Source organism: Cynocephalus volans, chromosome 1, assembly GCF_027409185.1.
Source record: "Cynocephalus volans isolate mCynVol1 chromosome 1, mCynVol1.pri, whole genome shotgun sequence".
NCBI lineage: Eukaryota > Metazoa > Chordata > Mammalia > Dermoptera > Cynocephalidae > Cynocephalus > Cynocephalus volans.
This window is the reverse complement of record NC_084460.1, coordinates 240642447-240656034: the sequence shown is the minus strand read 5'-3', so window position 1 is coordinate 240656034 and position 13588 is coordinate 240642447. Positions and strand designations below refer to the sequence as shown.

The 13588-nt window shown below is 42.1% G+C and overlaps 1 protein-coding gene across 3 annotated transcripts in view; it reads right to left on the bottom strand.

Moving 5' to 3' along the window:
• Nucleotides 1-13588, bottom strand: part of RAPGEF4 (Rap guanine nucleotide exchange factor 4) — a 285199-nt gene that overhangs the window by 78517 nt on the left and 193094 nt on the right. For all 3 annotated transcript variants that reach the window (XM_063077705.1, XM_063077715.1, XM_063077719.1), the window contains exons 7-10: nucleotides 7064-7117; nucleotides 6642-6748; nucleotides 1666-1787; nucleotides 324-507 (exon numbers count right to left, since the gene is read on the bottom strand). In XM_063077705.1, coding sequence (XP_062933775.1) covers nucleotides 324-507; nucleotides 1666-1787; nucleotides 6642-6748; nucleotides 7064-7117 — 467 coding nt within the window. The remainder of the gene's footprint in view (nucleotides 1-323; nucleotides 508-1665; nucleotides 1788-6641; nucleotides 6749-7063; nucleotides 7118-13588) is intronic.

Genomic DNA, 13588 nt, shown 5'->3' with positions numbered 1-13588 from the left:
CCGCCACGGTCTGGCACAGAAACAGAGCAGTTTCTGTTTGTCACTGACCGAAGGTCGTTTGACACGGGGACTCAGTTTTGACATACTGGGCCAACAGCTCACAGTTTTAACTCATGCAAATAGGAAATGGAGTTATCTGGCTCAAAAATTTTTTTTAAAAAGGAAAGAAAAAAGAACAGACACAAAGCCTACTGTGTCACCACTTCAGTGTCTGTACTTTGGTCCCGGGAGAAGGCCAGGACTTCAGAAATCAGCGGTGCGTGCCTCCCCCAGGTGCGCCTGCGCACTCGGCGGCTGGGGACGGGCCAGGCGCTGTCACTCACGGTTTGCGGAGGATCATCCTCATGTGGGCGTCAGGGCCCATCTGTGACAGCAACAGCATCGTGTCCTGGAGCTCCTCATCACACTCCTTCTTCTCCTCCTCAGTAGGCAGAGGGGCATCCTCGTGCTCGTCATCCAGAAATCGATAGAATAAATATTTGTCTTGGAAATGGTGTTCCTGGTCCACTACGGGAAACATGGGGCCCGGGTCAGCCGTGGCTCCTCTGCCTCACAGCCCGTGCGCCGGCAGCAAGCGGAGGGTGCGGGGCAGGAGGGCCCGGTGGAGCCAGGCGGCAGACTCCGCACCCTTCTCTCTGAGCCTCGCCCAGGCTGTGCAGCTGGAAGACATGACCGCCTGGCTGCAGTCACGCAGGCCGCAGCCCTCTGGACCCACTCGTCTCCCGGGCCTCCGTGGTAGGACAAAGACAATGCACTCTGCTCAGAATCCCTCATCTACATGTCTTAAAACCTTTTGCCCCTTTTCAGAATGGAGCATCCATAGTCTCAAAGGACAGGGAGAAGAGGTAGACCCTTGCTGCTCAGTGTGATCCCAGAACAGCAGCATCAGCAGCATCTGGGAGCTTGTTGGAAATGCAGACTTTCAGGACCCATCCTAGACCTGCTAAGTCAGAATCTGCATTTTAACAAGAGTCCCAGGTGATATGTATTCACATTAAAGTATGAGAAACACTGATGAACCATCATTAGATTCCCAGGTGTTGGTAAATTAAATGAATGATTTTAATATTATGTCTTTTCAGAAAAGTGGTCTTAAACAAATGGAATGAGCAGTTGGGTCCCGGTTACACACCAGTCCTAAATAGCTACTCTGTCCAATTATAGCTCAGGGGCGGCAACTGCAGAGCTCATTCCTGGTTTTAAATATGGTCATCCTGTGAGTATACAAATCGGCCCCTACAGGCAACGCCATAGTGAAAAGGCAGCTTCTGAAGTCATCACTTTCATGTCATCAGCCCAGCCCCACATTTCATTGCTCTTCATTCTGCCCCTGCATCAGGATTGCTATGCAATGCTCAGAGTATAATCACACTATCAATGAACCGTGAATGCAAACTAATAAACATAATTGGAACTGATGCACTTGGGTTGCAATTTCATTTTCCTTCCACACGTTCTCTCAAGTTAGGAAGGTACAATGGTGGAACACAGTAATCAATAGCAGCCATTCACTGCATTTGTATTGCTAAATGAAGATGCTAGCTCTGTGGGTCCCTAAAGGCATCATAATTCTTTCTTGCCCATTTGGGAGTTCAGCAACAACTTACTCAGGGAAATGCAAGTAGCATTTCTTGAGGGTTTTCCAGGGATTGTGACTCATCTTACCGTGGTTGAGAACACCATCTTCCAACAGGACTTGCCACATGCCAACAGCTTGGGTTCGGGAATGAACAAACGGAGTCTGCTGCATCATCCAGTCGACCAGCTCGGTTCCCACACAGCATTGTCTAAGGGGAGATGGGACAGAAAGAATGGGGAAATCACCCCTTTGCAGAGAGAGGACAGAAGATAGCTTCTGGAAAGAGAACCTGCCGAAGAGCAAGCACAGTGCTCTTCCACCAGAAGAGGTCTCATGGCACTCAATGAGCCACACGCTGTAGCCTCAGGTTCAGGGTCTCAAATTCACATACACACCAATAAAACCACTCAGCTCATGAGAGAAACTTTTAAGCAAGTCTGGCTAAATGAAAGAGCATTTCAAGTTGCAGCATCAGGGAAAAATAAAGGGCCACTAGAGGAGGAGCCTTATCTGGCAAGTTAATCACAGGAATTGAAACACTGTTATTATGAGCCGGTCCCAGAAGATCTCAGTTTAAGATGAAGGCAAAGCAAAATGCTCACTTTCTTCACCTGAGCCTTGCGAGGAATGGGTTAACGTTTGTGAGGCACTTGGAGGTGCTCCATGAAAGGTGCTGTATAAGTGCAAAATTTATAGCACTTCATATTTTCAAGTAATACTACTGATCTTCCTTGGAGGGGTGTTGGGAGAAACAAGCAATTAGTGATGCAAATCTCCTTGGAAAAAGTTCTGTGTAATGAGCATTACACTTCTACAGAGCCTGTCATCAGAAGAACTCCAGATGCTTTCTGGCTTTCTGTATATTCACACAATAATACCTAAGATGCCCCTCTGTGGTGAGTTGGTCTGGATAGGCAAACTACATGTTAGGAAATACATAATTATACATGCACACACTAGGAAATATTGAAACCTTCGGTGGGGTGAGAGAGAAGGGCAGGTGTTCATGGCATGTCAGTTCAAGGGAATAAATGGAATCTTGAAGTCCTAGGGATGAATCCCACGGGACAATGGAATAAGGCAAGAAGTCACAGAGCAGCTGGCTGCCTGCAGCTGGTGGCCTCCCTCCCATGCTAAGGATGGCATTGCCTCTGGGGCATGGGTTGAGACTGAGTCAAGCCCAGGGAGCTCCTCTCTAGTTGCAATTGGAGGAGACTCATGGTGCTGTGTCACTTTGGGAAGAATCTTGGACTGGGGGGGACATGGGATACAGCATCAGGTCTGCTATTTATTAGCATGTGACTTTGGTTGTATGGTTTCAACTGTCTGGTTCTCAGTTTCCTCATCTGTAAAAGAAAGGAGAAGCAAAAGGCCTTTTCCTCCTCATATGGTAGGACCTCTGAAATCTATCAGAGCTCCTTGGGATGCCCTGATTTGGTGCTGACCCTGAACCCAGAATATTTCACAAGGAGTGTGTACAGAAAAGGCCGTTACATTTCCAGAACTGCTCTCTTACAGTCTATACCCACACATTAGAGCTTCAGTGGGCAAAGAAGCACTTACTAATCATTCTGACCCAAACATATGGCCCACCAAAATATTTCTTTTCTAATTTGAGAATTTATTAATGGGAAAACTCCTGTAAAAATATAAATAATCAGTTTCATTTGGCTTTTAATTCAATGATTGCCTTTCTTTAAAAGAGCACACAGAATCGAGATGATCCCAGAGCAACTGGGTCCTTATAAGGGTGAAAGAATCTTGCAGTCAGAATACTGAACAAAGACATACAGATGTGCCACTTGCAGTTGATGGAATCACTGAGTATCCTTCCACTAATGATCCCCAGCCACTGTCGAATTGACAGCAGACCTCCAGTATAGTCCTCATTGGGGGCGAGCGATATTGCATCTGAAGAAGGTTCAAGCCCCTAATATTGCAGCAATGATATAATGGGGTGAAAAGCAGGAGAGAAAGAGAGGATGAACTGGGAACTGCAATATCTGGGACAAGGAACTCAAACTGTACAGCAGAAAAAAGTAATCATGCCTCTGGCTTCCAGTTGAGTCTGCTGGTCATTGCCAGCAGATCATTAATTTGTGTCATAGGGTGTGGAACAGACATAACACCTATATTTCAGGGGTTTAAAATCTTACTACTGTGGAACAAGAAAGAGACTATGATTTCTGACTTCTAGTTTCCGTGATTTGTCACCAAACATGACATACTTCAATGGATTTTCTCCACAAGTCAATACTTGGGAAAGCATAATCACATCTTAAATTAAGGAAAAAATAATAAAATTTCAAAAAGAAAAACATCCTTTAGCCATATGAGATTTTGAGATCCACATAATGAGTAAGAAGTTGAATTCTCTCTGGGGACATGTGACACATGATTTTTTTTTAAACCTTTAAAAATTATAGCAGTGTATAGGGGTCACAGATTCTGAAAAGAACCTACTTCCAGGGTTGGAGAACAAGACTTACAAATGTAAGCAGCCAAAACAGTAGCTAGGAAATGTGCATCAGGAGATGCTGGACAAGGAAATGTGCTACATATATACACAGTGGAGTACTACTTAGCCATTAAAAAGAATGAAATTCTGCCATTCACAGCAACATGGATGAGCTTGAAGAAAATTATATTACCTGAAATAAGCCAAGCACATAAAGAGAAATATTGCATGTCCTCTAAGTGGGAGCTAAAAAATAAATAAATAAAAATAAAAAAACCCACAAAACCTAAAACCAAAATAGTACCCAGTAAATATCAACATAAAAAGGGCTAGATAACCCATCTGTCTTTAGAGATGAAAAGAGCACACGGGATCAAATCAGTTCATCTTTAGAGATGAAATCTCTCCCAAGAGAAATGTGCTACTGATAACCCTAAGGTACACCTCAAATCCCATCTCATTTCCAAAATTTTATCAAGAGGCCAATCTAAATGTGACAAACTGTCAGTTTTGGTGTTGTAACATATTCATGCCAAATGCAAGCAAAAGAGTCTATTAGTTTGCATAGAGTGTAGAAAAAGTGAACCAGAGGAAGAATTTGCAATGTTTTTCCATCTCTGTCCTTGAGAGAGAGACTGGATCTTGAGGCACATATACTTGGTAGATTTGCTATCTAGTGAACCAGGTATGATTTTTATAGGTTCTATCATAGTTCACAGTCACTGAAATATAAACATCCTTCAGGGTAACTTTAAAATTGTATTCTAGTTTTTTGTTTTTTTTTTTGTCTTTTTCGTGACCGGCACTCAGCCAGTGAGCGAACCGGCCATTCCTATATGGGATCCGAACCCGCGGCAGGAGCGTCGCCGCGCTCCCAGCGCTGCACTCTCCTGAGTGCGCCACGGGCTCGGCCCTTATATTCTAGTTTTTCACTGTATCTTAAGAATTTGCTTCATGTGAACCATATGGGATTTGACTCATGCCAAGGCTAGTGGGTTCTGAGGTCAAGTGTAGGCTAAATAAGAGAGCCTGACTGATTGCTGAAAGAGGGCTGTATCTGAAGCATGGGTTCAGGAAGACAGAGTGAAGGCTTATGTGCCATATACTGGTTATTCTAGTTCCTAAATACTTGGTGAATTGATAGAATCAAAAGTCAGGGATTAGACCCAAATTCTTAGTCGGCCCACCATGGTTCAGTCATCCCAGAAGGTTCAACTAACTATGTAGCCTTGGTCGTTATCTTTATCATTTCTTAACTCCAGTGACAGCCATAATGAGAATCCTTACTCTATATGATTACAGATGTGATTCAGAGTTGTGTATCGTACTGTATGCATACCTGAATGAAATCCTACATTAGAAAACAAGCTCCATAAAGGACTTTGTATATTTTGTTCACTTCTGTATCCTCAGGGCTTGGAACAGAATAGTGTCTGGTGGCCAGTAGGTGCTTAATAAACTTAGGGAATGAATGAATGATTGAATGAATGAAAAGATCACTGAGTTTGGAAATCAACCAGCTTTGGTTTAAATCCTGGCTCTGCCACTCACTAGACTTGTGACTTGGACAAGGAAAACTATTTAATCTCTCTGAGCCTCAGTTTTGTCATGTGAAAAATGGCCACACACCTATCTAGCAGGGTTGTGGTGAGAATGAAGTAAGATATACAGAAAGCAGCCTGGTACAGGTCTTTCAGCATAAGTAAGTGCTCAATAAATGTTAATTGAATGTGATCTAAATCTAGTAGGTTTCCTAAAAGAAACTAGCAAACAGAATACAAGATATTTCTTTCACACATATTTCTGTTCATCACAATTAAACCAATGTCCAAGCAAATTAGTTTAGGAGTAGCTGCTGGGAATATTAAGGATAATTAAACATCCACAGTTAATAAGAAGGGATCCAAGACAAGCTTACAATGTTTATCGCAGCACTCTTTACAATAGCCAAGAGTTGGAACCAGCCCAAATGCCCATCATCAGATGAGTGGATACGGAAAATGTGGTACATCTACACAATGGAATACTACTCAGCTATAAAAACGAATGAAATACTGCCATTTGCAACAACATGGATGGACCTTGAGAGAATTATATTAAGTGAAACAAGTCAGGCACAGAAAGAGAAATACCACATGTTCTTACTTATTGGTGGGAGCTAAAAATTAATATATAAATTCACACACACACACACACACACACACACACACAAAAACCGGGGGGGGGGGGGGGAAGAAGATATAACAACCACAATTATTTGAAGTTGATACGACAAGCAAACAGAAAGGACATTGTTGGGGGGGAGGGGGGGAGGGAGAAGGGAGGGAGGTTTTGGTGATGGGGAGCAATAATCAGCCACTATGTATATCGACAAAATAAAATTTTTTAAAAAATAATAAATAAATAAATTAATTAATTTATCCCAGAAAAAAAAATAATAAAAATAAAAAAATAAAATAAAAAAGACAAGCTTAGACCATCTGGAGCCTAGAGGCATTATAAAATGGGCTGACTTCAGATGGAAAACAGGGAGGAGCGTGTTTGTTCCATTTTCACTAAACATGAATCTGAGGGGCCCACAGCCTTTAGAATTAGCGCACATACCTGTATGTCTTTAGGTGGTATTTCCTGTCTCTTATCATGTGAGGTGCTCGAGAGAGAATGGCATTTCGTAAAATTTTTCCAGCCCTGAGGATCTTCTCTGAAGGAACCTGGATTTTAATCAGGTAGAAGGAGGGGAGGAGAAAGAAGGAGAGTTAATAGAAGGAAAACAAACTGAACGAATCCATAAATCACTTTCCAATCTAACTCTGGTTTGAAAAACTAACTACTTGCTTATACATTACATTGTTCACTTGTGTGACATGTCACTGTTTTATGTTGAAAACTAAGATGCACTGACTATTCACTGTCTCTAGAAAATGTATTAGAGGTTTCCTGATGTGATGTTCTGACCTCCGGACCACCTCCAGTGGTACTTAAGAAGCTAGCTCGGATGGCTCATCAACCCACCTACGTCCCATTACCTTGGTAATGGTGTTAGCAGGACGAAGAGGAACGTGAGGTTCAATGAGAGGTGTCTGAAAAATAAAATGTTAAAGCAAAAGAAAATTAAACAAAAAGTTCACTAACGAAAATTATGGTTTGAGGGATAATAAGAAATACCCATTTTTATAAAACTTAAAACAGAATTTAAAAAACAAGTAATAAAATATGCCTAAAGAACTTGAATGCATAGGCATTCAAAGGGCAAAATTAGGTCTTTCAGTTTGCCAAAATCTAAATATAAATTATTAAAAATGAAAAAAACAGATAGGAATGATTAGATGTTTGTAGGCTTAATGAGAAGGGAATAAATATCCATTCAAAGCATAACAAACATCAGAGCAGAGGAAAAAGCAAAACAAGATAAACATAAACAGAGATTAAAATGAGCTATCTGCAGGGATAGGGATAAAGTATCGATTTAAGATGGAAATGAGCTATTTCATTCTCTCTCGTGTAGTTAAGATTCTTTTTAGCCATTTCTATTTTCAGAAAAAATGTTTTAATTTTTAAATGAGGCTTCTTAGTAGTTCCATGCACTCAAGTTCCTAGAGCCCACCAAGGAAGCTAGAACACTTTTCTTTCTTTTACAAAGTAGTGTAAAGTTTTCAGCATTCTGTGACTGTCAGATCAGCTCTGGTATCTAGAGAAAGCTCATACGATTATCCACATTCTTCAAATGGAAGGGCTGAATCTGACCCCAGGGAAATTACCTGCTACACAGCTACACAGTTGAGCCCCCTTGTCTTCTAAAACCCCTTCACTCTATTGCTCTGAAATATCTAGTAATGGCATTTCCAAAGGGAGGAGAAAGATATATCAATCAAATATGGTGGTAGAACCACCAATAAAATGCTGTTCACGCCACTTCCAGAAGGAAAGAAAAGATGGTAGGTTTACTTCTTATGAGATTGTGGTAGGCAGAATAAGGCACAACCCCCACCCCCCCAATGTTCATGTCCTTATCCCCAGGACCTGTAAATATATTAGGTTATATGGAAAAAAGGACTCTGCGGATGTGATAAAGTTAGGGATCACATCAGGAAGATTATCTTGGTATTTCTAGGTGGGCCCAATATAATAATCAGGGTGTTTAAAAGATGGAAAAAAGAAGCAGAAGAATCAGAACCACGCAGATAGTAGAACATGGCCCACTTTGGCTGGCTTTGAATATGGGATAAGATCCAAGGAATGAGGGCAGCCTCTAGAAGATGGAAAAGGAAAAAAAAAAAAAAAAAAAAGATTTCCCCTAGAGACTCCAGAAGGAATGCTGACACCTTGACATTAGCCTAGTGAGAACCATTTCATACTTCTAAACTACAGCACTATCAGATTACTTGTTTGTGTTTTTTAAGCCACTAAGTTTGTGGTAATTTGTTACAGCAGTCATAGAAAACTAATACAGAGATTATTATGCTTTATACTAAAAACCCTACTTTTTGCAAATAGAAGCCATTACAGTGAAAATAAATTGATAGTTTTTTCCTCTAGTCCTAATTTAAAAAGTATAATAAATGGAGGAAATAAAGGTCAATGTTAATTTAAAATATTTTATGTGCCTAAATACAAATGTACATGTATAAACATATGCCTTCCTTTTAATTAACAATAAATTTCAGGTGAGTTGAACTTTTCCTATTACAATAGAATTAAGGAAAAAGAGTAAAGAATACTAAGCTTTAAAAACAGCACAGATGAGATACAGATTTATCTAGAATGGCTGAAATCTCACCAAACTTATTTAAACATTTTCATACCTTGCTGGCATCTAGTAGACCTTTTCCCCACTTGTGAAATCACTGGAGCACAGGTGTCAAGTAATATTATAGTAATTTAGCAGCATATTGTCTACAACCAGGATAGAGCAAGGAATGTCAATCTCGTCCAGTTCAATAGTAGGATTAAACCGAGACTGACTTTGCCCCTAACATAGCCTGCCTGTGCTCCCTTATGGCAGAACTGTTGAGGACAGAGAGACCATAAGCTCACAGAATCCTGTAACACCTCAAGTAAGACACGGAAAATTCTATGATGCCAGATCACCTGGGAAAATGTTCAAAAGTGCCAGACCCTTGTGCGTCAGGGCCTGCAGTTAAAACATGCTGCCTATCTCCAAGTTGTGAGTCCCCAGTTCTCATGCCTCCCACTTCTTTACATTACACAGTTTGGTTTATATATCTAGGAGTGTGCCTGGTTATGTACTCAAATTGTAAAAGCCTCTGGTTATTCTCAAAGACAATATTAGAAACCCATTTCTTCCTCCTGTCTTGGAGGTAAGAGGTGCAGATATATGTGGTCTAGATCAGAAAGATGTGGGATTCACATCTGAGGTCACTTTTTCTTTTTTTTTTGTGACCGGTAAGGGGATTGCAACCCCCCTGCGCTCAGCCAGTGAGCGCACCGGCCATCCCTATATAGGATCCGAACCCGTGGCCGGAGCGCTGCTGCGCTCCCAGCGCCGCACTCTCCCGAGTGAGCCACGGGGTCAGCCCCTTTTCTTTTTCTTTTTTTTTTTTGTGACCAACGTCACTTTTTCTTTCCCGTGAAAAATCTACTTTCTTTGGCAGTGGTGTTTGCAAGGCTGTCTGAGATGGAGGTCAAGAAGGTGCCCATGCTTGAGGATTGCTGACAAATGTTTATTCTTTGGTAGGAGCAAGAAAACCTTATTTGAAGATTATGTCTTTTTATTTGCACCAACAGAAATGGCTATATTTTAACAATTCTAACAAGAATAAATGGTCCCTAGGTTAGTTGACTTTGTTAGACAGCTCCCTTTTTGGCTCCTTGGAAGCCTGAAAAGAAAGTATTACTAAAGCAGAGGGAGCACCAAGCTTCAACTGGAGTTTTCCCTTTGATTTGCAACTTCTAAAGGAGTAGATATACACAAGACTGTCTATTAGCCAGATAATCCTAGTACCAGTTCTAGGACCAAGAGGCTGTCTAATCTGTCGAAAGGCAGCATTCTCAGAACCTTCCCTGTCTCAAAGATTTTAGGTTTAGGGGCAATACCATGAATGGAAGCTCTGAAGCATGATGTCCCTTTATTTAAATAAAACCTCAAGGAACACATGTAGGAGAAAGCAGGGAAAGTTTTATTTTGAGGGAACAGGAATTTGTCTTTGAAAGGGACACTATATTCAGTTAAGCAATATCCTGTGTTCTAAGGACTACACTGGTGCCTAGCAGCCATATGCGGTGAGACAGAGGGCATTTGTGACAGGCAGTCCAGGTCCCTGGGAAACAGTCACTGGCCAATGCCTGTTCAGGGACCCCTACATTATGAGTGTGACTTTACTGCTTTTGTACCTGCTGATTTATTTTCATTTTGATTTCACTTGGCTTTCAAGTAAAGCTCCTTTTGAGGATTTCACCTTAGCTGCGTTATAGAGAAATAAAAAAAAATAATTTCCTTGTATAAATAATCAGGTTAAACAGGAGAAGGAAAGACAAAGCATGGTGATATTAGTGAGAACCAAAGTAAGAAAACCAGCCCTCAAGGCAGGTTTACACATGTCCGCCACGCTCCTTTATAAGTGCTATCTCCTTATTATATCATTACTCCCATTTTTCTGAGAAAGCTAAGGCCAGAGACATGCAGGGACTTGCCTGAGCTCACACAGCTAACTGGAATTGCTGAAAGTGGAATCCAGGTCTATCTCACTCCAGTGTCTGTACTGCAGGTACAATTACCCCATCCCACCTGCAGTTTTCTTCCACAGACATCTTGGCTCACCCTTTGGAAGAGTTTGTGTTCTGTTTGATTCAAGTGCATTAAGAAAAGTGCATCTAAGCCCTTCTAGGTCCCAGGTGTAAGACTTGATCTTAGGAATTTCCAGCAAGAAATATTCATCACGACCTACTGAGATTACACATTAGCACCATGCATCATGCTTGGTCTGAATTAACTTTTAAAAAAGCAACTTTGTAACAATAAAACATTTAGCACTGAGGAACTGCCCCATCTGAGCGAAGATAAATACACCAGGGAGAGGGTAGGGGTAAAGTGCAACCAGGAAGACGGAAGACACTCAGAGTATTTTCCACAGAGTGGATTTAATGTTGGGAAGTGCCTTTACAAGCAGCAGAAGAGCTGAGAAGCCAAATAGGCCACTGTGAGGTAACCCTGATGTTAGCAAAGCAGGAAGCCCTCAAATAGAAGGGAGAAAAGTGGCATTGCCAGGGCCTGAGCTAGGTGTCCTGTTGGAAGCTGGAATCTGGAGGGCCTTCAGGAACCCTAAAGAAATAGCCACCGCTGGAGATGCCACCCATCTCCCATGTCCAGTCTTCCTCCAGCTGGAAGCCATAGAAATAAGGACCAGAATTCCATTTTACAAATGACTAGGTTAAACCAAAGAGGGAAAGACACAGTATGGTCATATTAGTGAGGACTGAAGTAAGAAAATCAGCCAAAAGTCAAAACCAAGGACAGGGGAGCCCAGGAGACACCCTCTGCCAAGGTCGGCCTTCCGCAATGCACAGTAAAGGCAAAGAACTGATCTGAGGGCAACAGGCCCAGGACTGGCACAGCAGGTGGTCACTGGCCACAGAGTGGGACAGGGCCACCACAGGTACCACCCCAGTCCTTTCCCCCTGCTTGCTGTACCATATCCTCCCAGGCACTCTTCCTATTGGGCTATAGGTGAGAAGCGTGGACAGCAGGATAGTACACAGCAGCCTTCATTACTGCTTGCTTGGTTTGTTTCCTAGGGCTGTCCCGTGTTTTGCCCTATAGCCAGAAAACACATGTCAGAAAATGAGCCCTAAAAGGAATAGACCTCTCTCCAATTAAATTTCATACATTTCAACACATCAATCATGTGTTGATAAAAATTCCTCCTTCCTACCTGGGCACAAAAGATTCCAAACTGGGCTGTGAAAATGTGATCCTAAAAAGCTAGGCAGGGAGAACAGATAAAGGCAGAGGCATTCAGCTTTCTCTCCGCTTTTCTTGGCTTTCTCCACTGAAGACTTCCCTCAGGATTGACTGTAATTGGTTTTTGTTTGTTTCTGGAAAGGGGATGCTCTTTCTACTGCTTGTTATTATGTTTATATTACTACTGAAAAGGAGAAACAGTGAGGGAAAATATTCCTTTTGGCACCAGAGCCAATTCAGAAATACTAATCAGGTGATGAGAAATATGAATTGAGCTTCCATTACAAGATGCACAATAACTCCCCAGTAGATTATAATGAGGTATAAGGCACTGTCATAGGCCTCATGAAAAACCATATTCAGACCCTGTTGAAAGGGGTAATCCTTTTTACTCAAGTATTTGCTCACAGAAGCCTTTTGCAAGGCATGATGTTTTAAGCCAAGAGATAAGAATAACAAGTTAGATTGGGGCACAAAGCTCATGGCAGAATTCTGGTGCAATAAAAAGTCATGAAAGTCCTTGTCCAATTTGATTCAAGTATTTAATGAAGGCCTACTGCATGCAGAGCAGCATGCCAGGCTATAGGAGAAGACTCTGATAAAGCATTTGGTCTAAATGAACTCTGGATCTTGTTGGGGAAGCAAAATGTGTATGCGTTAAAAAATTCATGAGACAATGAGTCAATAAATAAATGCTATAATATTGTAGAAATCTCCCCTCTTCTTATTTCAGATGAGGAAATCTCTAGGAAGTAAGGAGAATAATATTTAATTTTTTAGTGAAAATGATATACTTTTAGGAGTTACATTCCCTTGTTTTGGCATTTTGGAAAAACACAGTTAAGGTCTTTGAAGTGTATCTTTCGTCTAATAATTATCATCATCGTCATTACTCTTGGGGGCTGACCAGATGAAATTAAAGGACTAAGTCGGACTCATATATAGATTTCACCACTGTGAAATAACTATGGAAGTATTTCCATTTGTGAAATGATGGAAAAACCACCTACAGACTTCTTTGGCTTCCGACTGTAGGCTTTCCCTCCCAAGTCTTTCCAGTTTAAAATTGGCTCATAGATTTCCAGTTTCACAGGACTTCCAGGAAGATGACAGACTATAGGTGCCCAGGGCATGTTCCTCCTGCAGAAGAAGATTGAAGCGGGCCCACTGCCACCATCGCCAAAGTTGAGTCCCAGAACCATTGCCCATCGCAGAGCAGCTCCCCATAGAGCAGCAGTCCTGCAGACTCTGCAGGTATGAGGGAGGTGGCTGCAACCATTGCTGCAATTGCTGCTGTTGCAGGTTAACCCTACTGCCACAAAGGACACTGTGGACGTGAGGGAGGCAGTTGCACCTGCCACTGCTGCTCCCGCCTCCTCAAGGTTATCCTACTGCTGCCAAAGACACAGCCAAGGACACTGCAGGTGCCAGGGAGCCAGTTGCAGCACCAGTGCTGCTGCTGCCATGAGATAACCCACTGTTGCCAAGGAAATAACAGATGCAAGGGAGGTAGTTACACCCACCGGTGCTGCTGTTGCCCCCATGAGGTAACCCCACCACTGCGGTAACACCACAGACATGAAGGAGGCAATTACAGCCACAGATGCTGCTGCCACCTTCACGAGGTAACATC